General features: G+C 40.6%; 1 protein-coding gene across 3 annotated transcripts in view; it reads left to right on the top strand.

Annotated features, from left to right (window-relative positions):
* Window positions 1–24,534, top strand: part of LPAR1 (lysophosphatidic acid receptor 1) — a 135,352-nt gene that overhangs the window by 50,371 nt on the left and 60,447 nt on the right. For all 3 annotated transcript variants that reach the window (XM_080669091.1, XM_080669090.1, XM_080669092.1), the window contains exon 2: window positions 5,960–6,119. In XM_080669091.1, the coding sequence (XP_080525217.1) occupies window positions 6,075–6,119 (45 nt within the window). In that variant the 5' untranslated portion in view covers window positions 5,960–6,074. The remainder of the gene's footprint in view (window positions 1–5,959; window positions 6,120–24,534) is intronic.

Genomic DNA, 24,534 nt, shown 5'->3' with positions numbered 1-24,534 from the left:
TGTATCCTTTTCAGGTTTCAGCATTGATGGTTTCTTCTTTCCTCCTTTAGTACTTTTTGTTCATCTATTCTGTTTTGGGGATGGGAGCTTTAAAATCTTTATCCATGTAGCTCCCTCCCCTATTCCTCTAAGCTCTGGTTTATCTTCTGTTTCACTAACACCATTTTCTGCTTAATTTTTTATTCTGTTTACTGCTTTATCAACTGCCTTCATTTAAGTTCATGGTTCAGATTTTTTTCTCTTTTGGTTAATGCAGACTCATTTCTGATCTCATCTATTTAAAAAACAACAACATATTTTTATTGATTTCAGAGAGGAAGAGGGAGAGGAGAGACAGAAATATCAATGACAAGAAAGAATCACTGATCGGCTGCCTCTTGCATGCCCCCCACTGCAGATCGATCCCACAACCCCGGCATGAGCCCTGACTGGGAATCAAACCGTGACCTCCTGGTTCATAGGTCAATACTCAACCACTGAGCCACACTGGCCGGGCTCATCTATTTTTTAAGTTTCCTTTTATGTAGTTCACTTATTTCTTAAGTAAATATTTGCTCTGCTTTTAGAGTCTTCCCATCTCTGGAACTGTAGTATTTTTTATTTGCCTGGTGGATTTTTCTCTGTTGCTTATCCTTAGAGGGAAAAGTCTATGCATATTCAGTGGCGGGTATTGCCCTGTGTTCTTTCAAGAGACTGAAATGAGTCACTGTTTGACTCAAGTACTGATGAAAAGAAAAGGTTAGATTTAAAGGAGATTAATTTGCAAATTGGAAACCCATCTTCCTGCGAGACCTAGAGAAGGAGCCAGTGTCAGCTGCAGGAGTAATCAGAATGAAGTTTGCCTCTGAACCAGAGACTCTCTTTCGGGCATTTTGGTGTGGCACTCGGTAATTAGCAAGGTTATTGTCACTTGGCATGGCTGCCCATATCAGAAACCAGCTGGTAGTGTCCCCCCTCACCCCCATGTGTTTTCTTGTGCAGTCATCATGACCACATGTAAATTAGAAGTAAGTGCAGCTAGAGATTACTTGCTCAGTTGGAGCCAGGAACCCTTTTAAGGAGTGAGTGTATTTGAAATGTACTCCACCTCTCCCTGGCTTTATTCCCTGCATCCTGCATCCTGCTGAACTAGGAGTATCAGTATGAATCTATTGGGGTCTCATTTGCTGATTTTCTCTTCTGAGCTTCACATGAAGGTGATGTTGCGCCTTAGTCCTTCTGTCAATCTCCCATGTTGATTTTTTTCTATTATAGGGGCTTTGCAACAGTAGGTTTACAGTTGTGAGTACACGAAACAGAGTTTATTCTTATATTACTATTCATTTTTGTATTATCCTTTTTTTTTTCCATATGAATAACTAGAAACCTACTTTTGCCTATCCCTGTGTTCCTAGAAGTTTAAGCAATAGTAGGGATTCATCTTTGGCTTCTAAGGCTGATTAAGGATATTCCCTATTCTTATTTCTTTAGTAATCTGGCACAGAGGAATGAGCCTATGTAGTTTTCTTATTTGTAAGTTGTATTTTATATATATCCATTTTGAATGGTAGGGAAGGATATTGAGGTAATTAATAGCCAGTGACACTAGGGGAATGAATGAATGGGTAAGTAAATAAGTAAGGGATAAAGCTCATCTTTTGCAAGTGGAGGGCATTAGAGGTAGTTTTGTGGTTTCCCAAAGAATGGTATAGATTAGATGAGATGCCTAGAATGGTCCCTGGAGGCAACCAGAGGGGAGAAGGGGGCAACAGGAATGAGCCAAGGGTAGCTGGGGCTAGTGGGGCCCGCCCACACTGCTTTATGGTTTCCTGCTGGAACACAGTCTTGGAGCTCAAGCAAAGGAAATGGGGAGTTAGGTTGATGACAGATGGGAAGAACTTCAGGACAAGCATCCAGGTACTTGGAAGAGTTCAGGAGGGGTGTATTTCTTCAAAAATTCTGTGCAACTCTGCAGTTGACAGTTTGGGGCTCTGGGAAAGCAGGGACTAGAATGTCAAAGTAAACCAGCTTACTTAGCTAGAGACCAAACAGCAGTATTACCTAGGGCCGGGGTCGGCAAACCGCGGCTCGCGAGCCACATGCGGCTCTTTGGCCCCTTGAGTGTGGCTCTTCCACAAAATACCACAGCCTGGGCGAGTCTATTTTGAACAAGTGGAGTTAGAAGAAGTTTAAGTTTAAAAAATTTGGCTCTCAAAAGAAATTTCAGTTGTTGTACTGTTGATATTTGGCTCTGTTGACTAATGAGTTTGCCGACCACTGACCTAGGGTATTGTCTTTTTTGTCATTGTGTCTAGTTTCCCCATGATTTATTGAGTTTTGTAAATAAGTTGGAAAGTAAATAGGTTTCATAAATGTGATTTTAAGACCACTTCCAAGAGAGAGTTGGTTATACCCTCTGAGGTAGTATTGCTTAGCTCTTGTATTTTCAGAGTTAAAAACAATACATCATTTTATAAAGGGCTCTTATAACCTTTTTACAGGATTCAACAAAAGCCTCAAAACCAGATATGTCTTAAATGCTTTAGGGGAAAGCAGTTAATCTTCTTCCTTATTTTCTCTTTAAAGATATGAAACGAATAATCTGTTATCTACTATCTATCTCAAGGACACGTAACATAAATCAAAACTAGGGACCCGTCATGAAAACTTTGTCTAGAGGAGCGCAGTATGAGTGTCTGTTTCAGGGTTTGGGGGAAATAGAGAAGAGTCTGCAGGACATGTGCCTTCCATCCTGCGTTCGTCAGGACTACCTGAACGTGGTGCTTAAAAGGATTCCAAGCCCGTCCTCTTCATTGTTGTTCCGTGAAGGGTTAGTCTATGGAAAGTGCACGGGCCCTGGAGTGGGTCCTGGGTCAGGTCAGCTCCTCATTTCCTGGCTGTTGTGACTCTGGGCACGTTGCACAACCCCTCAGAGCCTCAGGCCCCCCATTTGTGAAGTGTGTTAACATGGTCCGTCTCACACTGTCTGTGACATGACCCTTTCAGTGCTCCACCTCTAGTAGGGTGTCAGTAACCCCCGCTCTCCCACCTCTCCCCACTTGGTTGTTAACAATGATGCCATGAGGCGTATTTGCCCATCAATTTCTATATCCCTTTCCATACTGCAGGCTAGGTGCTCAGGATTCACCGTTTGGGCAACTCTATGTACTCTGAATACAGGGTGGGGCATAAGTAGGTTTACAGTTGTGAGTACAAGAAACTCGGAGTTTATTCTTGTATTATTATTTATTGTGTTATTTTCCATGTGATATGAGCAACTGTAAACCTACTCTTGCCTCACCCTGTATTGAAAACATATTAAGATTATATAGCTCAATGACAGCTTGGCAGAAATGATATTGGGTTGAGTGCACAGTGTGAGTCCTTAAGAATGGAATCTCACCTTCCTGCTTGTTTTGGTTTTTGGTTGTCACCCTATTTATATATTCACCTGTGTACCCTACATATGATAGAGCAAGGTAACACGAATTATAAATACGTGAAAAGGAAAAAGGAAAAATGAAGGAGTAGGGGTGGGCACAAAGTGATGCCAGCAATAAGTTCAGTACAACATAGCGCACCATGGGGTCCTATAATTTTCTCAGAGCAGCAGCATGAAGGAGGAAAGGCACTCCAATATATATGTGCCTTTCTCCCGGGCCGTTCATTTAAACTCACGGTGTGATAAAACACAGGTCTGCCCTCAACCCCCAGACTGCAGCTAAGGAGGAGATCAGCGTTGTCTCAGGGCACCTATGGACTTTTGTGTTGAATGTTATACCAAAACATCTCGACAGCTTTACTGCTACAGTTCTAAACAAGAAAGACTAAGCGGCCGGGCCAGCGTGGCTCAGTGGTTAAGCATCAGCCTACGAACCAGGAGGTCGCGGTTTGATTCCCGGCTGGGGCACATGCCTGAGTTGCGGGCTCAATCCTCAGTGTGAGAGTGCGGGGTATGCAGGAGGCAGCCGATCAGTGATTCTCTCTCATCATTGATGTTGCTATCTCTCCACCTCTCCCTTCGTCTCTGAAATCAATAAAAGTATATTTAAAAAGAAAGAAAGAAAGAAAGAAAACCTAAAGCGACTGAAATGATAGTGTGAAGGATAATACACAAAGACAGGATACAAATCAAAATTTAAAGTTGGTAGAAATTGCTGCCAAACCTAGATTATTTCTTAGGAAAATGTCTGAGGTTCTGTGACTTGCTCAGCGTCCAGCTAATGCAGAGTCGTGCCAGTGGACTTGAGGCCAAACGACTTGGAGTAAGCGTCCAACTTCACTGTTCCTACTGCCCAAGACTTGGGTCTTGTGATCCTGCTTCATTACTTTCAATATTATTAAAAGTGTCATTTTGTAATAGTTTATCAGAGTTCAGGTATCTTGCATGCTGGTGAAACTAGAAAGTGTATTTATAGGCAAAAGATTCCTGCAGTCGGGCTGTGTACTTTTATTCATTATGCCCTGAGTTCACTGCAAATGCTCAACAAATACATTTTGAATAAAAGAATTCGGTAGGTGTGTCCTAGCCGGTTTAGCTCAGAAGATAGACCATCAGCCTGCGGACCAAAGGGTCCTGGGTTTGATTCAGGTTAAGGGCATGTTGCAGGCTCGATCCCCAGCCGTGGTTGGGGTGCATGTGGGAGGCAACCAATAGATGTGTCTTCTCACGTCTATGTTCCTCTCTCTGTCTCTACCCCTCCCCTCCCACTCTCTAAACATCAATGGAAAAATATCCCTGGGTGAGGATGAACAAAAAACAAAAAGAATATTGTTAGGTGGTATGCAAACAACATAAAAATGAAAAATTTTCTTAGAATAGAAGAATTAAAGACGTTTTTTCAATGAAAAATGTTCCCTTCTGGGCTAAATGGCAACATGGAAACAATGGCCTTAATCTTTCGACAGAACTTGGGCCATGCTTTACTGCAGGGAGTTTAACATCTTGTTGAGTTTTCTTTATAAACATATTAATAATGAAAGATTTAGTTATACTTGGTGCTTATTTAGCATCCCCTCTTTGAGGATGTCAAAGGATTTAAAAAAATGCACTTCTGCCCTGACTGGTTTGGCTCAGTGGATAGAGCGTTGGCCTGTGAACTGAAAGGTCCCAGGTTCAATTCCAGTCAAGGGCATGTACCTTGGTTGCGGGCACATCCCCAGTAGGAGGTGTGCAGGAGGCAGCTGATGGATATTTCTCTCTCATCAATGTTTCTAACTCTCTATTCCTCTCTCTTCCTCTCTGTAAAAAATCAATAAAATATATTTAAAAAAAATAAAAAAATAAAAAATAAAAAAATGCACTTCTCACACATGGGGAGGTCTGAGCCCTCTCCACCCACCTGAGTACCTGACTCATTCCTGTGGCTGACTCCTGCGCCTGTGGGGTGCCTTCCCTTTCTTTAATCATTCCCTGGGGAAATGTAAACCTGGAACCGTTCACCTTCTGTTTCCCACTGGAGTGGGAATGGTTGTTGGTCCAGTGCTGGTACTGCCATTAATGAAACGTATGACTTAGTCCCTTCTCTTCTCCAGCAACCTCCCCCCCACCCCCATGTTTTTAATCTGCTAATGGGCAGGGGCTGATCTCTAAAACACTTGATGGTGTATTATCTTTGCCCTTTGTATGTAAACTATCAGCTCTCTGTTGTAGGCCACTCGATTGCTTTATTGGTTAAAGACCGGATGGCTTCTCACGCTGGCCCATTCTCCGGTCTTTACAAATAGACACTTACATGCCAAAACATCTAGGGAGCCTGCAGAGTTGGATTCAAACCTGTGAAAATACATCAACTTAACAGGATTTGGACGCGTGGACTAAAAGTCTTGGAGTTGAGACATGCTCTCTCCTGGATTCCTCTGTCCGTTAAGCTGGTAGTTGGCATTTCGTCTTAGGGATTTTTGCTTCCTCCGGCAAATGGTACTTCACTCCCATGTGATATTCCTCACAGGCTAACTGGGTTTTCCTGTTCTTTTCCAGGTCCACCGCTTCTCCTAGCATGACTGTGATCTGATCACCAACCACGAGAATTTGACTCCTCTGTCTGGCGCCGTGGTGCTGGGGCCTGATCACTGCCCACAACTACAGAGCCGCCATGGCTACTGCCTCCACTGCCACCCCTCTCATTTCACAGCCCCAGGTACGTGATTCAGACCAGCACAGGTTTGAGCGAATCATCCTTTCGTTGAATATTTAAATTGAGTTTCAGAAAGTGTGTTTGACTGTAGGGATCATGTGTATCCTAATGATCCTTTGGTGGGTATTTGGATAATAGTGCTTTTGTGGCCAGGTGCTGTTTAGTTCAAGAAGCAGCTGGAACAGTGAGCAAGTGATTTTTAGTGAGCTGGTCTCTGTTTGTAGGGGCCTTGGTTTTCAGGCCTTGGTTATAGTAATAGCCTTAGGATGTTTGGCGATTACTATAGGCATCCAATTCCAAATCAAGACAGTCAGAAGTGAATCCTGAACCCTGCTTCTTTTCCTGTCTGGGCTTTTTTTAGGATTTAATGAAATATCTCAGAACAGATGTAATCTTATAGCCAGTTTTCTGAATGCTGTCTCATTGTGCTACTCCTATAATCATTACTATCATTTTGCCTTGACCTATTTTAGTAACTTTTTGAAAAGAAAATGCAATTCTAGAAACTTCTGAACAACAATAATATGAATTACTTTTTCTGTCCAATGAAGGACAGTAAGCCCGGCCAGCGTGGCTCAGTGGTTGAGCATCAACCTATGAACCAGGAGGTCATGGTTCAATTCCTGGTCAGGGCATATGCCAAGGTTGCAAGCTCAATCCTCAGTGTGGGGCATGCAGGAGGCAGCCAATCTGTGATTCTCTGTCATCATTGATATTTCTATCTCTCCCTTTCCCGTCCTCTCTGTGATCAATAAAATATATTTATGTATATATATATTAAGAACAGTATTAAGGCAGGAACATTGTTTTTGTTCAGATTACTTCACAATCTGATCTATTCAGGTTTTAACTGGACTCTTTCAGTTTCAGCAGGCAGAGTGGCTCAATGGGGAAAGAGACTTTGGAGTCATTAGGCCTGAATTCACATACCAGCTGCTGGATAAGCAGCCTGAGTCATGCTAATCTCGATCAGCTTAATTTCTTCTCCTGTAATCACAGTTCACAGGATGGTTATATCGATTAAATGACAGGATATGTTCAAAGCACATAGTAGGTGCTCAACATATGTAGTTTCTTGTCTGTTCTTCCTTCATCTCCTCCTCCTTCGAAAGTATGACTTCCCATCTCATTCATGACAAGGTACACCTTGAGAAAGAGCCATCTCGGTTGAAATTTGACTCTTGATGATTCAGAAAATTATTCCCCACTTTTTTTTTTTCTGTATTATTTCACAAGCTACTACATTTTGTAAGTATTTCAAGGAGGGGTGTTTGTATGTGTAAGGGAGGGAAAGGAAGAAGGAGCTGGAGCAAGGGGCATTTTTATTTATTATGCTTTTTCTTTTTTTAAAAAATCCTCTAAAACACCTTGGAATTGTATGGATGAAGTCCTTGCTGTTCTTTAACATGTTAAAACTTTAGTATTACTTCCCAGGACGCTTAGTGTTATCTCTGTTAGATGTATTTCTCTTTCTGGTAAATGGATCACTGTGTTTGTAACACTTCATTTCCCTTTGGGTGTTTGGTTGCCATCCCCTCAGCAGTGTTTTTGGTCCCTGAGAGACTTGGTCAATAGGTAAAACGATTTAGTTCCCGTTACCCGAGTTCACCATTTCAAAGTGCACTGCAGCTGTGCCCACGCAATGGCTATTCTTAGCCTTTTGTGATGTTAGGCCCCAGTACAGGTTCCCCGACAAGGCATTTCAGCATCCCAGGCTTGCTTATGTCACGTGTCAGCATTTCTGACAGCATCATCTTATCTGCACACCTTCGCTCTTACACAAGCTACTATCAGTTGGTGAGTGAGTATTTTTAAATGACTCATTGAATTAAAATATTTAATACCAACCAAGGTAGAAAGAGGTCATATTTAATACAAACACTTGGGGAAACGTGTACTCTTGTAAATTCTCTGTGGGAAAATAATTTGGTATAGTCACTGTAGGGGTAATTTGACGATATCTGTTAAAATTATATGCCTTTGCACATACCCTGTCCTAAGCATTGTTTCTACATTAGAAAACACTTACACGTGAGCCCAAGGAGATGTGCATAAAGAGATTCACTGAAGACTTAGTTGAAGGCCAAGAAAGAAAAGAAGTTTTCTGACTATATGATCATAGAAGGGCTTAATAAATTTAGGCATGCTGATAATGATTTAAATACCATGCAGCAGTTAAAAATGACAACTATACAGGGTGGGAAAAGTAGTTTTACAGTTGTGAGGACACGAAACACAGAGTTTATTCTTTATTACTACTTATTAATGATTGTATTATTTTTCATACAAACAACTATAAACCTACTTTTGCCCACCCCTATATATCTTAATACAGCGGTATCTCCTCAAGATATCTGATGGAAGGAAAAGAAAGGAAGATGCAGAATAATGCTTACAGGAAAATATAATTAAAACTGTAAAAAAAAAAAAAAAAAAAAAAAAAAAAAAAAAACACAAAACAAAACCACACACAAAAAGCTGTAAAACAAGACCATATGTTTTTAAGGATAAACATATGGTACATTAATATAAATGCATAGCAGAATGTCGAGAACATACATTGTCAAAGGAAATGTATTGCCCCAACAAGGCAAAGATTGGATCTTGGGTGATGGAAAGTCCCCTAAAGCTGAGCCCTACCTGAGGAAATCGTATTCTTTTGTATTTAATTTCTCTCATTAGGGAGAATTTAAATTTAATTAGAACATTCTCTTTGCCAGTCACCAGGGGGCGGGGGGAGGGCGGGGGAAAGGGAAGAAATGCTGGCCTAGAAGGATGCACAAGGCTCTCCAGCCATACTGGGTGGGCTCAGATCCCAGCAGTAGGAGTTACTCGATCTCAGATACTTCATTCCCGCATCTGAAAAATGAGCATAATATTAATAAAGCCAACTTTATACAGTTGTTTAAAAGATGCGTAAAACTTAGAACAGTATCTGGTACATAATGCTCCATGCATCTCAGGATTATTATTTAACAAGCACTGTGGCGGGCCTGTGGAAGCAAGAGCAAATAAGATAAACAATGCTTTCGCCCTGCTGGAGTTCAGACATGTAGTGGGAAATAGGTAAGGAAACAATAAGTTACAATGCTGTGTCACAGATCCTCTGACACAGGAAATCTGGGTGCTCCAGGAATAAAGCGGAGAACCCAGGAAAGACTTTGGAGGATCAGGGAAGGCTTCTTGAAGGAAGACCGTTCCCCCCCCTCACCCCGCCCCGCCAGGCTGGGAGTTTATGAATGAGTATGACTTATTCTGCTAAGGACGAGGAAATGGCATGGGTGGATGTCAAGTGTCCCCAGGTGAGAGAGCACAGCATCTGCACGCCAGTTCAGGATAGTTGCAGTATGTTGGGGCATGAGGTTGTAAGGGACACGGTGGAGCCAGCTCTGCCAGCTCACAAGACCTGGTTCTGTTTTCAGGAATTTAGTGAGCCCATTGAGTTCACGCTTTGAATCAGCCAGGGTGGAGTATTTACATCATGGAAATTGGCAAACACGGTCCCTCCCTCCTAAGGGCCCATTGTTACGTATTTATCAGCATATTTCTGGTTGTAGAGGAGGAAGGTGGATTAAGTTACAAGGTTGGAGAAGATTTTGCAGGGCCTTGCAAGCAAAGGAATTTGACAGGAAGGAATTTAACATTAATCTTGAAGAAGCCTGTGTAGCTTTTAAGTCTTAGACCTGGGTTCAAACCCTGACTTTTGACAATTTGGTTGAACAAGTTCATTAATTAATCTCAACCAGGATAGTGAGCCCTATTATTCTTTTTTTTTTAATTTATTTTTTATTTTATTATTATTTTTTAAATTTAATAAATCTTAATTGTTCAGATTATTACAATTGTTTCTCCTTCCCCCCACCCCCATAGCTCCCCTCCACCCGGTTCCCACCCCACCCTCTGCCCTTACCTCCCTCCCACTGTCCTCATCCATAGGTGTACGATTATTGTCCAGTCTCTTCCCGTACCCCCCACACCCCTTTCCCCCGAGAATTATCAATCCACTCCCATTCTATGCTCCTGATTCTATTATATTCACCAGTTTATTCTGCTCCTCAGATTTTTAATTCACTTGATTTTTAATTCACTTGTTGATAGATATGTATTTGTTGTTCATAATTTTTATCTTTACTTTTTTTTTTCTTCTTCTTCTTAGAGAATATCTTTAAGCTTTTCATATAATACTGGTTTGGTGGTGATGAACTCCTTTAGCTTTTTCTTGTCTGTGAAGCTCTTTATCTGACCTTCAATTCTGAATGATAGCTTTGCTGGGTAGAGTAATCTTGGTTGTAGGTTCTTGCTATTCATCACTTTGAATATTTCTTGCCACTCCCTTCTGGCCTGCATAGTTTCTGTTGAGAAATCAGCTGAGAGTCGTATGGGTGCTCCCTTGTAGGTAATTAACTGTTTTTCTCTTGCTGCTTTTAATATTCTCTCTTTGTCTTTTGCCCTTGGCATTTTAATTATGATGTGTTTTGGTGTGGTCCTCTTTGGATTCCTTTTGTTTGGGGTTCTGTGCGCTTCCTGGACTTGTAAGTCTATTTTTTTCACCAGGTGGGGGAAGTTTTCGGTCATTATTTCTTCAAATAGGTTTTCAGTATCTTGTTCTCTCCCTTCTTCTGGCACCTCCATAATTCTGATGTTGGTACACTTGAAGTTGTCCCAGAGGCTTCTTACACTATCTTCAAATTTTTGGATTCTTTTTTCTTTTTGCTTTCCCGGTTGAGTGTTTTTTGCTTCTTTGTATTTCAAATCTTTGACTTGATTCTTGCGTTCCTCTAGTCTGCTGTTGGGTCTCTGTATAATATTTTTTATTTCAGTCATTGTATGTTTAATTTCTAGTTGGTCCTTTTTCATATCCTTGAGGGTCTCGTTGAATTTATCGGCCTTTTCTAGGAAATTCTTGAAAAACCTTATAACCATGGTTTTGAACTCTATATCCAGTCATTTGTTTTCCTCCATTTCTTTCGTTTATGATCTGTTTCTTTGTCTTCACATTTTCGCTGCTTCCTTGAGTTGGTAGAGTAGCTTTGTGCGTTAGGTGTCCTATATGGGCCAGTGGGTCGGCCTCCCAGTTACCTGATGGGACACTCTTGGTGCACCCCTTTGTGGACTGTGTGTACAGCCTTGTTGTAGTTAAGCCTTGATTGTTGTTGGTGTCACTGGGAGGAATTGACCTCCAGGCCAATTGGCTGTGAGGACCCGCTGTGTCTATAATGGAAGAACTGCTGCCCTGGAGACACGCTTAGGGAGCAGGACTTGCTTCAGTGGGGCTTTGGTGCTCACTGAGTCTGCCTCTTGAATGTGTCACTTATGGATGTGAGTAGTTGAAATCTGGTGTCATCTCACACTGACCACTAGATACACTGGCTTCTGGATCTCCAATGGGATGCTGGTCAGCTACTGTCTGAGGCCACCCAGCAGGAGCTATAGCGAGAACTACAGTTTTCTCCTCTTTGCTTGGGGTTTGGAGGTTTTGGAGCTGTCTGACCAGAGCTGCAGTTTGTTTGGTTAAGCTGCGATAGGGCAGGCCATTTATATGCAAAAGCGCGGAGCTTGGGTGGGTTTGTAGATTGTGTGGGGTGGGGTCTCAGGGAATCACTAGGCTAGGGCGTGGCAAACAGCAATGGCTGCCTGTCAGCTGTCTCTGTGTCTCCGCCTTTCCTAGTCCCCGCGTCCCGCGCCCCAGCACAAGTAAACAATGATTACTGGGCGCACCTCTGCAAGAAAGTCACCCTCACTTTTCGACCTGATGGCAGACAGTCCAGCTTCTCCCCGTAGGAGTTTGGGTCCCCAGCGTCTCCCCAGAAACTGGAGTTCAGAGTAATTGGGAGCTTGTCTCCCTTCGGGTTGAAAGAAGCAGCGCACCCAGACACCCGTCACCAGCCCGATTTGTGTGTCTCCGTACCTCAGCTTTTCAGCGCTTGTGCACGTCTCAATGCTGTTTTCTCTTTCCTTCTAGTTGTAGAACTTCCACTCAGCCAGCTTTTCTGTGGTTCTGGGTGATAGACTTTTTGTCTTTTAGTTGTAGTTTTGAAATTGTTGTGCGAGGCAGCAGTTTAGGTGTTTACCTATGCCGCCATCTTGGTTTCTCTCGAGCCCTATTATTCTTTTTTTTTTTTTTTTTTTTTTTTTTTTTTTTTTTTTTTTTTTTTTTTTTCCATTTATTTTTTTTTTTTTTTTCAAATTTTTATTAAGGTATTATATGTGTACATATCTTACCATTGCCCCCCACCCCCACCCCACTCCCATACATGCCCTCACCCCCCAATGTTTTGTATCCGTTGCTTACTCTTATATACATGCATATAAGTCCTTCAGTTGATCTCTTATTTCCCCCACCTCTCCCTAACCTTACCACTGTAATTTGACATTCTGTTTGATGCTTTACTGCCTCTGTAACTATTTTTTTGTTCATCAGTTTATAATGTTTTTCATTATCCCCAAATGAGTGGGATCATGTGGTATTTTTCTTTCATTGACTGGCTTATTTCACTTAGCATAATGTTCTCTAATTCCATCCAAGTGCCTACAAATGGTAGTAATTCCTTCTTTTTTACGGCAGCATAGTATTCCATTGTGTAGATGTACCATAGTTTTCTGATCCAGTCATCTGCTGATGGGCACCTAGGCTGTTTCCAAATCTTAGCTATTGTAAATTGTGCTGCTATGAACATAGGGGTGCATATATCCTTTCTGATTGGTGTTTCTGGTTTCTTAGGATATATTCCTAGGAGTGGGATTACTGGGTCAAATGGGAGTTCCATTTTCAGTTTTTTGAGGAAACTCCATACTGTTCTCCACAGTGGCTGCACCAGTCTGCATTCCCACCAGCAGTGCACGAGGGTTCCTTTTTCTCCGCATCCTCGCCAACACTTGTCGTTTGTTGATTTGTTGATGATAGCCATTCTGACAGGTGTGAGATGGTATCGCATTGTTGTTTTGATTTGCATCTCTCGGATAATTAGTGACTTTGAGCATGTTTTCATGTGTCTCTTGGCCTTCCTTCTGTCTTCTTTTGAAAAGCTTCTATTTAGGTCCATTGCCCATTTTTTTATTGGATCATTTATCTTCCTTTTATTAAGTTGTATAAGCTGCCTGTAGATGTTGGAAATTAAACCTTTATCAGTGATACCATTTGCAAATATGTTCTCCCATACAGTGGGGTTTCTTGTTGTTTTGTTGATGGTTTCTTTTGCTGTGCAAAAGCTTTTTATTTTGATGTAGTCCCATTTGTTTATTTTCTGTTTGGCTTCCATTACCCTAGGGGCAGTATCACTGAAAAAGTTCTTTTGGCATATGTCTGAGATTTTGCTGCCTGTGGATTCCTCTAGTATTTTTATGGTTTCCCGTCTTATATTTAAGTCCTGTACCCATTTTGAGTTTATTTTTGTGTATGGTGTAAGTTGGTGATCTAGTTTCATTTTTTTGCATGTATCTGTCCAATTTTCCCAACACCATTTATTAAAGAGACTGTCTTGACTCCATTGTATGCTCATGCCTCCTTTGTCAAATATTAAATGCGCATATTGGTTTGGGTCGATATCTGGATTCTCTATTCTGTTCCATTGATCTATATGTCTGTTCTTGTGCCAGTACCAGGCTGTTTTGAGGACAGTGGCTTTGTAATACAGCTTGAAATCTGGTATTGAGATCCCTCCTACTTTATTCTTCTTTCTCAGGATTGCTGTGGCTATTCGGGGTCTTTTTTTATTCCAGATGAATTTTTGGAGAGTTCTTTCTAGGTCTGTGAAATACGCCGTTGGTATTTTAATGGGGAGTGCATTGAATCTATAGATTGCTTTGGGTAGTATGGACATTTTAATGATGTTGATTCTACCAATCCATGAACATGGTATGTTCTTCCATCTGTTTACATCTTCCTCTATCTCTTTTTTCAGGGTCCTGTAGTTTTCCGCATATAGGTCTTTTACCTCCTTGGTTAGGTTTATTCCTAAGTATCTTAATTTTTTTGGTGCAATGGAAAATGGGATTGCTTTTTTAGTCTCTCTTTCTGTAAGTTCATTGTTGGTGTATAGAAATGCCATAGATTTCTTGGCATTAATTTTGTATCCTGCTACATTGCCGAATTCATTTATTAAGTCTGTTAGTTTTTTTATGGAGTCTTTCGGGTTTTTTATGTACAATATCATGTCATCTGCAAATAAGGACAGCTTTACTTCTTCTTTTCCAATTTGGATGCCTTTTATTTCTTCTTCTTGTCTAATTGCAGTGGCTAATACTTCCAGTACTATGTCAAACAGGAGTGGTGAGAGTGGGCATCCCTGTCTTGTTCCTGTTCTTAGGGGAAATGGTTTTAGTTTTTGCCCATTGAGTATGATGTTAGCTGTGGGTTTATCATATATAGCTTTTATTATGTTGAGGTATGATCCTTCTATTCCCACCTTGTTGAGAGTTTTTATCAAGAAAGGGTGTTGGATTTTGTCAAATGCTTTTTCTGCATCAATTGATATGACTATGTGATTTTTATCTCTCAATTTGTTTATGTGATGTATCACATTTATTGATTTGCGGATATTGAACCATCCTTGCATTCCTGGGATAAATCCTACTTGGTCATGGTGTATGATCTTTCTGATGTACTGCTGGATCCTATTTGCTAGAATTTTATTGAGGATTTTGGCATCTACATTCATGAGGGATATTGGCCTGTAATTCTCCTTCATTGTGTTGTCTTTATCTGGTTTTGGTATTAGGGTGATGCTGGCTTCATAGAAGGAGCTTGGAAGTGTTCCTTCCTCTTGAATTTTTTGGAATAGTCTGAGGAGGATAGGTTTTAGTTCTTCCTTGAATGTTTGGTAGAACTCTCCTGTGAAGCCGTCTGGCCCCGGGCTTTTGTTTGCCGGAAGCTCTTTGATGACTGCTTCAATTTCTTCCATAGTTACTGGCATGTTGAGCTGTTTAGATTCTTCCTGATTGAGTTTTGGAAGGTTATATTTTTCTAGGAATATGTCCATTTCCTCCAGGTTGTCCAGTTTGTTGGAATAGAGTTGTTCGTAGTATTTTTTAACAATCCTTTGTATTTCAGCGGGATCTGTTGTTATTTCACCTCTTTCATTTCTGATCTTGTTTATTTGGGTCCTCTCTCTTTGCTTCTTGGTGAGCCTGGCTAGAGGTTCATCAATCTTGTTTATCCTTTCAAAGAACCAGCTCTTGGTCTTGTTGATCTTTTGAATTGTTTCTTTGGTCTCTATGTCGTTTATCTGTGCTCTGATCTTTATTATTTCCTTCCTTCTGCTTACACTGGGATTTTCTTGTTGCTCTTTTTCTAACTCTTTGAGTTGTTGGGTTAGGTAATTTATTACCCCTGTTTCTTGTTTTTTGCAGTAGGCTTGTAGAGCTATGAACTTCCCTCTCAAGACTGCTTTCGCTGTGTCCCATAGATTTTGGATTGTAGTGTTTTCATTGTCATTTGTTGTCATGATGTTTTTTATTTCTTCTTTGATCTCTCTGGTAACCCAGTCATGGTTTAATAGCATGCTGTTTAGTCTCCAGGTGTTTGATTTCTTTGGGTTGTTTTTATTGTAGTTGATTTCCAGTTTTATGCCACTGTGGTCTGAGAAGATGCTTGATATGATTTCTATCTTCTTGAATTTGAAGAGACTTTGCCTGTGTCCCAACATATGGTCTATCTTTGAAAATGACCCATGTGCACTTGAGAAGAATGTATATTCTGTGGCTTTGGGGTGAAATGTTCTGAAGATGTCAATTAATTCCATCTGGTCTAGTGAGTCATTTAGGATTGATGTTTCTTTGCTGATGTTTTGTTTAGAGGATTTGTCCAATGGTGATAGTGGGGTATTAAAGTCTCCTACTATGATTGTATTGCTGTCAATCTCTCCCTTGATATCCTCCAGGAGTTTTTTTATGTATTTGGGTGCTCCTGTATTGGGTGCATATATGTTTACCAGAGTTATTTCTTCTTGTTGGATTGCTCCCTTTAGTATTATGAAATGGCCTTCCTTATCTCTTGTTATGTCCTTCAGTTTGAGATCTAATTTGTCAGAAATAAGTATTGCTACCCCAGCTTTTTTTTCAGTTCCATTTGCCTGGAAAACCTTTTTCCATCCCTTCACCCTCAGTCTGTGTGCGTCTTTTTTTCTGAGGTGGGTTTCTTGTAGACAGCAGATATATGGGTCGTGTTTTCTTATCCAATCCGTTACCCTATGTCTTTTGATTGGGGCATTTAATCCATTTACATTTAAAGTTATTATTGATAGGTACTTATTTGTCGCCATTCCTATTCTTTACCCCTGTGTTACTTCTTCACTTCCTATTTCTTTTTTTTTTTTACAGCAGACCCTTTAGCATTTCTTGCATTGCTGGTTTGGTGGTAATAAATTCCCTTAGTCCTTTTTTGTCTGTGAAGCTCCTGATTTCACCTTCAATTTTGATTGACAGCCTTGCTGGGTACAGTATTCTTGGATTCAGCCCCTTCCTTTGCATGACTTTGTATATTTCATTCCATTCCCTTCTGGCCTGATGAGTTTCTGTTGAGAAATCAGTTGCTAGTCTGATGGGGGTTCCTTTGTATGTAACTTTCTGTCTCTCTCTTGCTGCTTTTAAGATTTTTACTTTGTCGTTGTTGTTTGCCAATTTAATTATAATGTGCCTTGGCGTCGGTCTTTTGGGGTTCATTTTGCTTGGGACTCTGTGAGCTTCTTGGATTTGTGTGTGTTTTTTCTTCCCTATATCTGGGAAATTTTCTGTCATTATTTCTTCAAAGAGGTTTTCTATTCCTTGCTCAGCTTCCTTTCCTTCTGGAACCCCTATTATGCGGATGTTGTTTTGTTTCGTGTTGTCCCAAAGTTCCCTTAGACTCTCCTCTTGCCTTTTAATTTTTTTTTCTAGAAGTTGCTTTTCTTGGGTATTTTTTTCCATCTTGTCTTCTAGCTCACTGATGCGGTCCTCTGCTTCTTCTAGTCTACTCTTGATGCTTTCTATTGAGTTCTTTACAGCAGCGATGTCATTTTTCATTTCTTCTTGGTTCTTCTTCATTTCCTCTTGGTTCTTGCTCATATTGTCGAATTTGTCTTCCATTCTTTTCAGCCACCTTATGACCATTTCTCTGAATTCTTTTTCTGGAAGGTTGCTTGCCTCCATTTCGTTTACTTCCTTTTCTGGTGATGCCTGCTTTTCTTTCATATGCGGGCTGCCTCTTTGTCTCCCCATGGTCTCTCTTCTCTGGGTGTCTGGTTATGTAGTTCTCTCTCTCCTGGGTTGATTTAAAGGCACAAAATACAGCACTACCAGGTACAACTCACAAGGCACTGAACAGGAATGTATTCACGATATTAATAACCTCCAATAAAGGTGACCACCAGAAAAAGGCAAATTAGGTGATAGGAGAGAAAGAAGAAGAGGAAAAAAGAAAGAAAGAAAGAAAAAAAGAAAAAAGGAGTGTGAAAATGAAATTGGGAAAAGGGAAAGTAAAGAGAAGAAAAAAAAAGAAAAAAAAAAGTAAGAGAGACAAGAAAGTGACTAAGAGAGATAGGGGAACAGACTATATATATTGGGGATAAAACTCCAATAGAACACTCACTAATCCCAGCAAATGCCAGCAACAAGTGCCTGGGGATTAGTACAAACTACAACACCAACTAATATGGAGTGAGGCAAGGGAAAGCTGAAGCACAAAACAAACAAAAAAATAAACAAAAGAAGAATAAGCAAAACAATCTCACAAAAAAGCATAAAAATTGGATATAATCTACATTCAAGCAAACAACAACAAAAGGACAGAGAGAAGGACAAGTTTATGGATAGCTCAGACAGCGAAGGGAGAGGTGTATGTGGACTTGGAGCAGGGGATTGGAGATTAGATATGTAAGTAGGGTGAAATTTTAACAAGGGGTAAACAGAAAGAATAGGGAGAATCTAAAGCAGTAAAAGGGTAAGATAAACAGGACACTGAAAAGGGGGAGGTTAGGAGGAGAGTGATGGCCTAAAGGTAGAGTTGAGATAGAGTAAAACGATGCTAAAGGAAAGATAGAAATAGAATGTAGAACCCTAATCCCAAAATAAAATGAAGAGAAAATAAAATGACACTTAAAAAAAAAAAAAAAAAAAAGATAAAATAGCAGTAATAATAATACGGATTGAAAATAAAAATGTAATAATTAAAAAGGTAAAATCAAGTGATGAAAAAAGAGAAAAAAAAGTTTCTTGATTAAAAGATGCAAAAAATGAAAATAAAAAAGAATAAAAAAATAAAAAAATAAAAGGTAAAAATAAAATGTGAAGTAGTGAAGGTCATTCACTTCCTCTGTTTTTCTGTTTGGCACGCCTGTTTCTCAGTCCAGACAGTATTGCAGTTCCCTGCGATCCACTGCTCTTCGGTGTTGTAAGCCAGTCCTGATTTTAAGCAGGCGGTGTGTCTTAATTTCTCGTATTCCTTTATTTTTGATTACACAAGAGTCAATTTGTGATTCAGCCCCTGGGTGGCAGTGTTTCTGGATTAACTTCCGGGTCTATCTATGGCCTCTCTAGGCAGTGTTAGAGCCTTCTTTCCCGCACTCGCCACTGGCCTGTGGGAGTGGTCTGCCTCAGAGCTGACTCTCTGATGGTCACGCCCAGCTCCAATCCCCAGGTTCCAGAAAAACAACCTTCCCCTGCAGTCTCCCAGGGTGTCCCCAACTGGGTGATCCTATGTATTGGGCTTAGTAATCAGAGGCAAGAATTTCAAGAGGAAAAAGCTCAGTTGTGCGAACTCCGGGACTCCGCGTAAGCCCAGGCACCCAGGGTACGCAGGGGCTGCGCGTAAGTCTGGACTGCCTGAAATTCTTAGGGTGTCCCTGCACTTCAGATCAAAATGGTTTGCTTTTTAGAGTGCCCTTCTCTTAGCAGCTCTGAGGACCCCTTTCCACAATCACAGATCACGCCAGCCCCTACAGCCACGGATTTTTCTAGGCACAGACTTCCCTGGTCCTCCAGCTCCCGCAAAACGCGCGTTCCTCTCTCCCTCCGGGACCAGAGACCTCACCTTATCCCAGGCGAAATCTGACCTTTCCGTGGTGGAGTGTAGAGCTCCTCTGAACCCGTGTGCTTGCGCCAGTTGGGGAGCGTTGTTCTGGGGCTCGCAGCTGTTCCTGGGGTGCCGCAGTTGTGGATTCTCAGGCTTCAGATAAGCTCCACTTTCCGGATCAAGATGGCGCAGACTCCGCGTCCAACCCCGCAGCTCCGGGAGGGGACCCAGCCGCAGTTGGTGCTGCCAGGTCAGGGGAACCCCGTTCAGCAGTCCCCCACCTCCTTCTGGAATTCAGCTGTCTCCCAACCGGCCAACAAACACTCCTTGTGCGACCCTCAGCTGTTCTTTCTTTCTGCTCCGGGACAAGGCTCGGAACACGTCTGTCTATTCCGCCGCCATTATTCCCTCTCGAGCCCTATTATTCTTACCATTTGTTGGGAACAGCAGTAGCCTCTGATGTTTGGGGGAACTCAAGCCCACTTGGAAGGAGTCAGCTATAAACTGGGGTATTAGGCCCCAGGCAGAGGCAGCTTATTCTTCTGGAGAGATGCCGGCCACTGGGTCACTTCTTTCCCAGCATCCTCTGGTCGATGATGGGCCTCCTGATTATATGGCAACTCTTCACGTGTAATTTGTGCAGTCAACTTTTAGTCCAAGACTGATTTGTCTTTGTCCCCATGCTTGTATTGATGCCTTCTCTCCTATGATCAAGTTTTCCCCAAAGTTCAAAGAAGGTAAAAGTAATTTAAATACAGCATCTCCTTAGGCAAGGCGTAACAAGCAGTTCACTCAATCAGCTTAACCTGGTATTGTCTGGCACATCAATTTGCATTCTTTGAGAGTGAATTCAAGGACCTGTGTAAAGATAAGCCCACATTGAAGTGTGAAAGGCCTTTCAAAAATTCTTTGCTAAGGCAAAAACAACAATGCAAGAAAGAAAAAAAAAAAGCTTTTGGTTTTGTTTGTTACTCTATTCATTTGGTAACAAAGAGCATTTTTCTAACCAAGGCTGCCTAATACTAGATATAAGCTAATTAATATGAACAAATAGCCTGTGATTGTTTCAAACAATAACAGGGAAGAAAGCTTTCATTGTCACTCCTGCTGGGATTGCTATTTAGTCAGTGAAAGATATGCCTTGTGCTTTGAAGTGGGACAAGTTTGCATTCCCTGCTTTGCTGCTGCCCAGGCTGAGATGGATTTTTGTTTTCTCATGCTCAGAGAGCACCTTGGTCTTCTGAAGCAGGATGAATAGTGAGGCGAAACTGGACTAGCAGCAGCAGGAAAGCTGTGTTTGTAGCTGATTTATAGTTCTCCTAGTCCAGACGCTGATAAAGAGCTTCCTTACCCAGAGGAAGCTCCAGGGATTTGTTTGCAGACAGGAACATGCTCATTCGGTTAAATGAATGTGTTCCTACCCTGTGGACATGGTGGGGTATGTGGGGGCGGGGGGGGGGGGTGGACAGGACACCAAAAACTTGCCGCTCTTAATGACTATTCTGTTTCTAGAACTCTGTTTAGAACGACCTTAATTGTGGTTCATCTAGTGACTGTGGGTAGAATATGGATTAAAAGTTTCATTTTCCTTTTGAATGGAAGGGTCAATAGTTCAATATATGAATGAGTGGGTTGGCCTCTCTCAAATCCAGGACTGGTATTAGAGACCAGAAGAGTTGTTTGAAAACTTCAAAGGTATTCAGATCTCAAACCTGGGATTCCAGTAAGGAAGGATTCTCTTCTATCAGTATTTATTTATTTATTTTTTTGCAAGGCATTTCATTCTGTCTGTCATTGGTTAAGTGGCTATCTTGGTTTTAATCCAAGGAAACAAAGACATGTTGATTTCTCCAAGTTCCTGCCAGATTTCCTGTAGCTTTCATTAAAGACATGAATTTGAATAGATTTTCAATGTCTTAACAGATTTGCTCCCCTTGTATTTACCCAGTGCTCTGATCTAATACAAGTAGGCCTCTCCTTGTATTAGATCAGTTGAAAAATAGGTGTTTTTGAACATCGTTATTAATAAATAGGTTATCCTAACAAAATTCATCATATTTACAAAATCTATGTTTTAGAGGTTTTAATTCTGATAAGAGAGAGTGGGTTCTTGTGGATTAAAGCAGTTGAATTCCATATTAAATGGGTTGTGTTTTTTGAGATTGAAAGACTTTTTTTTTTTAAAGAACTTTGTATTATGGCAATTTTCAAACATTCACAAAGATAAAAATAATAATATAATGAAGTTCAATATAGCTATCACCTAGATTCAATACTTACTAACATTTGCCATATTTAATTTGCTTTCTCCATTTGGTGGAGATGAAATATTTTAAAGCAAATCCTTAATATTGTGTCATCTTATCTCAACCTTTTATAATCACTGTGCATCTCTAAAAAATTATTTACTTACCTAACCATTACAATACCATTATTAATAACTCTCTAAAATCATTTTGTACTCACTCATATTCAGATTTCCCCAACTGTTTTTCTGAGAAGTGTTTTGGTAGTTGGTATGTTGTATCTTCCTTTAAAAACATTGATTATATTAGTTTACTCTTCTGCTTAACACTCTTCAGTGATTTTTGTTAAGGTTTAAATAGTATTTCCCCCTTTATTCTCTATGTGTGGCCATAGATTGAAATATTAACCAGAATATTTCACCACTGAAGAATAAAAAAAAAAAAGAGAGACATATATACTGAAGGCTCCAAAGTAAGGGAATGGTTGCAATTGCCAAATTAAGACTCTCTAAAATAAGAGATCGTGAATATTTTATTTAAAAAAATATTTTTTTATTGATTTCAGAGAGGAAGCGAGAGGGAGAGAGAGAGAAACATCAATGATGAGAAAGAATCATTGATTAGCTGCCTCCTGCACATCCCCCACTGGGTTTCGAGCCCAAAACCTGGGCATGTGCCCCTGACCGGAATCGAACCCAGGACCCATCAGTTTGCAGGCTGATGCTCTATCCACGGAGCCAAACCAGCTAGGGCTTATGAATATCTGGATAGTGCCCTCTTTTAGACTAAGGTGTGAACAATTAATTGCATTACGAAGTCTGTCTCCAGTGTCACACAATAAAGACATAGCATGGTCTGGCCTCATCTAACATGAAATTGAGAAAAGAGAATGCCTGGGGTTAGATCCAAGTGGTTTTGGGTCTAAGTGTAGGTTTAAATCTCGTAGCTAGGAGATCTTTTAAAAGTATCTCTTTTAGCTTTATTTTTTTAAATTTCTAGGATTCAAATAATACACACCGTGTTTACAAGTTTAAATGGCAAAATATGTTATGTGCTCTGTATAGTATCCGCCCCTTAATAGATACCTGACATATGTTAGTTTGTTCCTTTCCCCTTATAATTATCCTGGGAGTTCTTTACAGGAAGAAAGTAGTTACCTCTTCACGTGGTCTGTGTGCATACTGCGCTTATGTACTACGCCAAAAGATCCATCAAAGGAGAGCCAAGTTAGATAAACACTCTACAGAAAACTCCAATGTATTGCCAGGAATAAATGCAAGTGGAGATAAACACTGAAATTTCTGACTTACTCCATCTTGAACCATGTTTCCACTAGAAGTTAAATTTGTTCTCATATTGCAATCTAAATTCATCTGTGCCCTCTTCTGTGTTTATAAATTCAGATAGAGCTTGAGAGGCTATCATATTTCAGAATCCGAGGGCACATTTTGAGTTCTCTATTCTTAGGACAAAATTGTACCAGGATACCTAGGGTCAGCCACAAATGAGACCTTTCACGTTTGTTTCTCTTTCTTTCCAATGCAGTCTTTAATGATTAATGGAGCTACCTATTTATCCTTCAAAGACATGCGGCCTTCTCCCTCCTCCTGCCCATTATGGCGCTGTTTGCCTGTTTTCCTTTCCCTACTCCGAACTTCTCCAGCTAGTTTCCTTTGAACTTCTGTTGTAGCTTCTCCGTGAATAAACACTAAGGTGGAACAACGCCCTGCTGTTTTTTGAACCAGCTGAGAAGATCATAATAATAGGGCCCAGGGGATTTGTGTCTTTTGAGAACTGTACCTTGCTGTAATAAGACTGTCATTTACAAAAATCAACCTTCATTTGCTCTGTGATGATGCTGCCATTCGGTAATTGCCTAGCATCACATAAAGAACTGCCCTTAAGTTACACTTACCCCATTTCATAAATGATTATCCTCGGCAGGCTCAGGCTGGGAGAGAAGGGAGCGTGGTTGATACCTGCTCTTCAGCATCAAACACGATGTTTAAGCAAGGACCACGGAGCAGATTAGTTCTTGAAAGACTAGGCTGGCAATAAAGCAAAGACTCAGAGGATGTTTGAGAGCAAGAATGCCAGTCCTGCAGGAAGAGGGGTAGGTATGGTTGTTGGTGAACTAGGTAGCTGCCTGATTTCAAAATAATCTGCACTTAGAGGAATCTACACCAGCCAGTTTAGGGAGGTTTTAGAGCCTTAGTTCAGGCCTGGAAGGAAGAGACAATTATCTGGTTTTAGGCCTGGTTCAACTCTCAGGACATTGCATATCTAGAACTCTGTTTAGCATTAACTTGGTTGTGGTTGATGAGGTTACTGAAGTAACCTGGCAGAAACAATGGAGGGGCGGACTCCAGAAGAATCCCAGCCTGAGGGCTTCCCTCTGGCATGCTGTATTGTGTGTGGATGACCAGTGGGAACTTAGGACTCCCAGTCACCTACCTCTGTGAGACGTGTCCATGTGGAGCGGCTCAGCTGCCCATCAGCCTGCTGTCTTACTCAAGATTAGATTTGAAAAGCCGGCAACTCTGAACCTGCAGATGGGACTTCGGCTCTGTGACAGTGGAGAAAGAAGAGAGACAAAGAACAGGGAATCTGTGTGGATGATAGTCTTAGTTACACCAGGATGTCTAACTGAAATTGCGTATCAGGAATACACATTTGGTCTTATGAGAACGTTTTGCATGTTTCCCACCTTAAAATTATTAAAAATAAATTGCTTTAAATACTTAAAATATTAAATGCTGTCTATTTTTTGTTGTGTATTCTATTGCTTTCCTCTAGGCTAGTTATAGAAAAGCAAAGTATAGACAAGCTGTTTGTAAGTAAAAAAGTATAATAAATATAGCTGGTAGAATACAACATATTTCCTTACAAATGTAAAGAAATGGGTGTACAATCCTGGTTTAAAAAAATTGAACACCTAAAACTAATAATAATGTTATATGTCAATTATATTTCAATAATAAACAACTTAGATGAGAAAATTATCCCCCAAATCTATATGTAAGTGCATTAAGAGTATCAAGTACTTTAGAATAACTAATAATAATAAGAAGAACTCTTTGAGATTATTTATAAAACTTTATTAATAGATATTAAAATAGACAAATAGATACCATGTCTATGGATTTTAAGAGTATTGATTTGATGTAAGTTCTCTGCAAATGCATCT

This window comes from Plecotus auritus (genome assembly GCF_963455305.1).
Source record: "Plecotus auritus genome assembly, chromosome: 5".
In the NCBI taxonomy this organism is placed as follows: Eukaryota; Metazoa; Chordata; class Mammalia; order Chiroptera; family Vespertilionidae; genus Plecotus; species Plecotus auritus.
The sequence above is the reverse complement of the archived record's forward strand: the minus strand, read 5'-3'. Positions and strand labels throughout refer to the sequence as shown.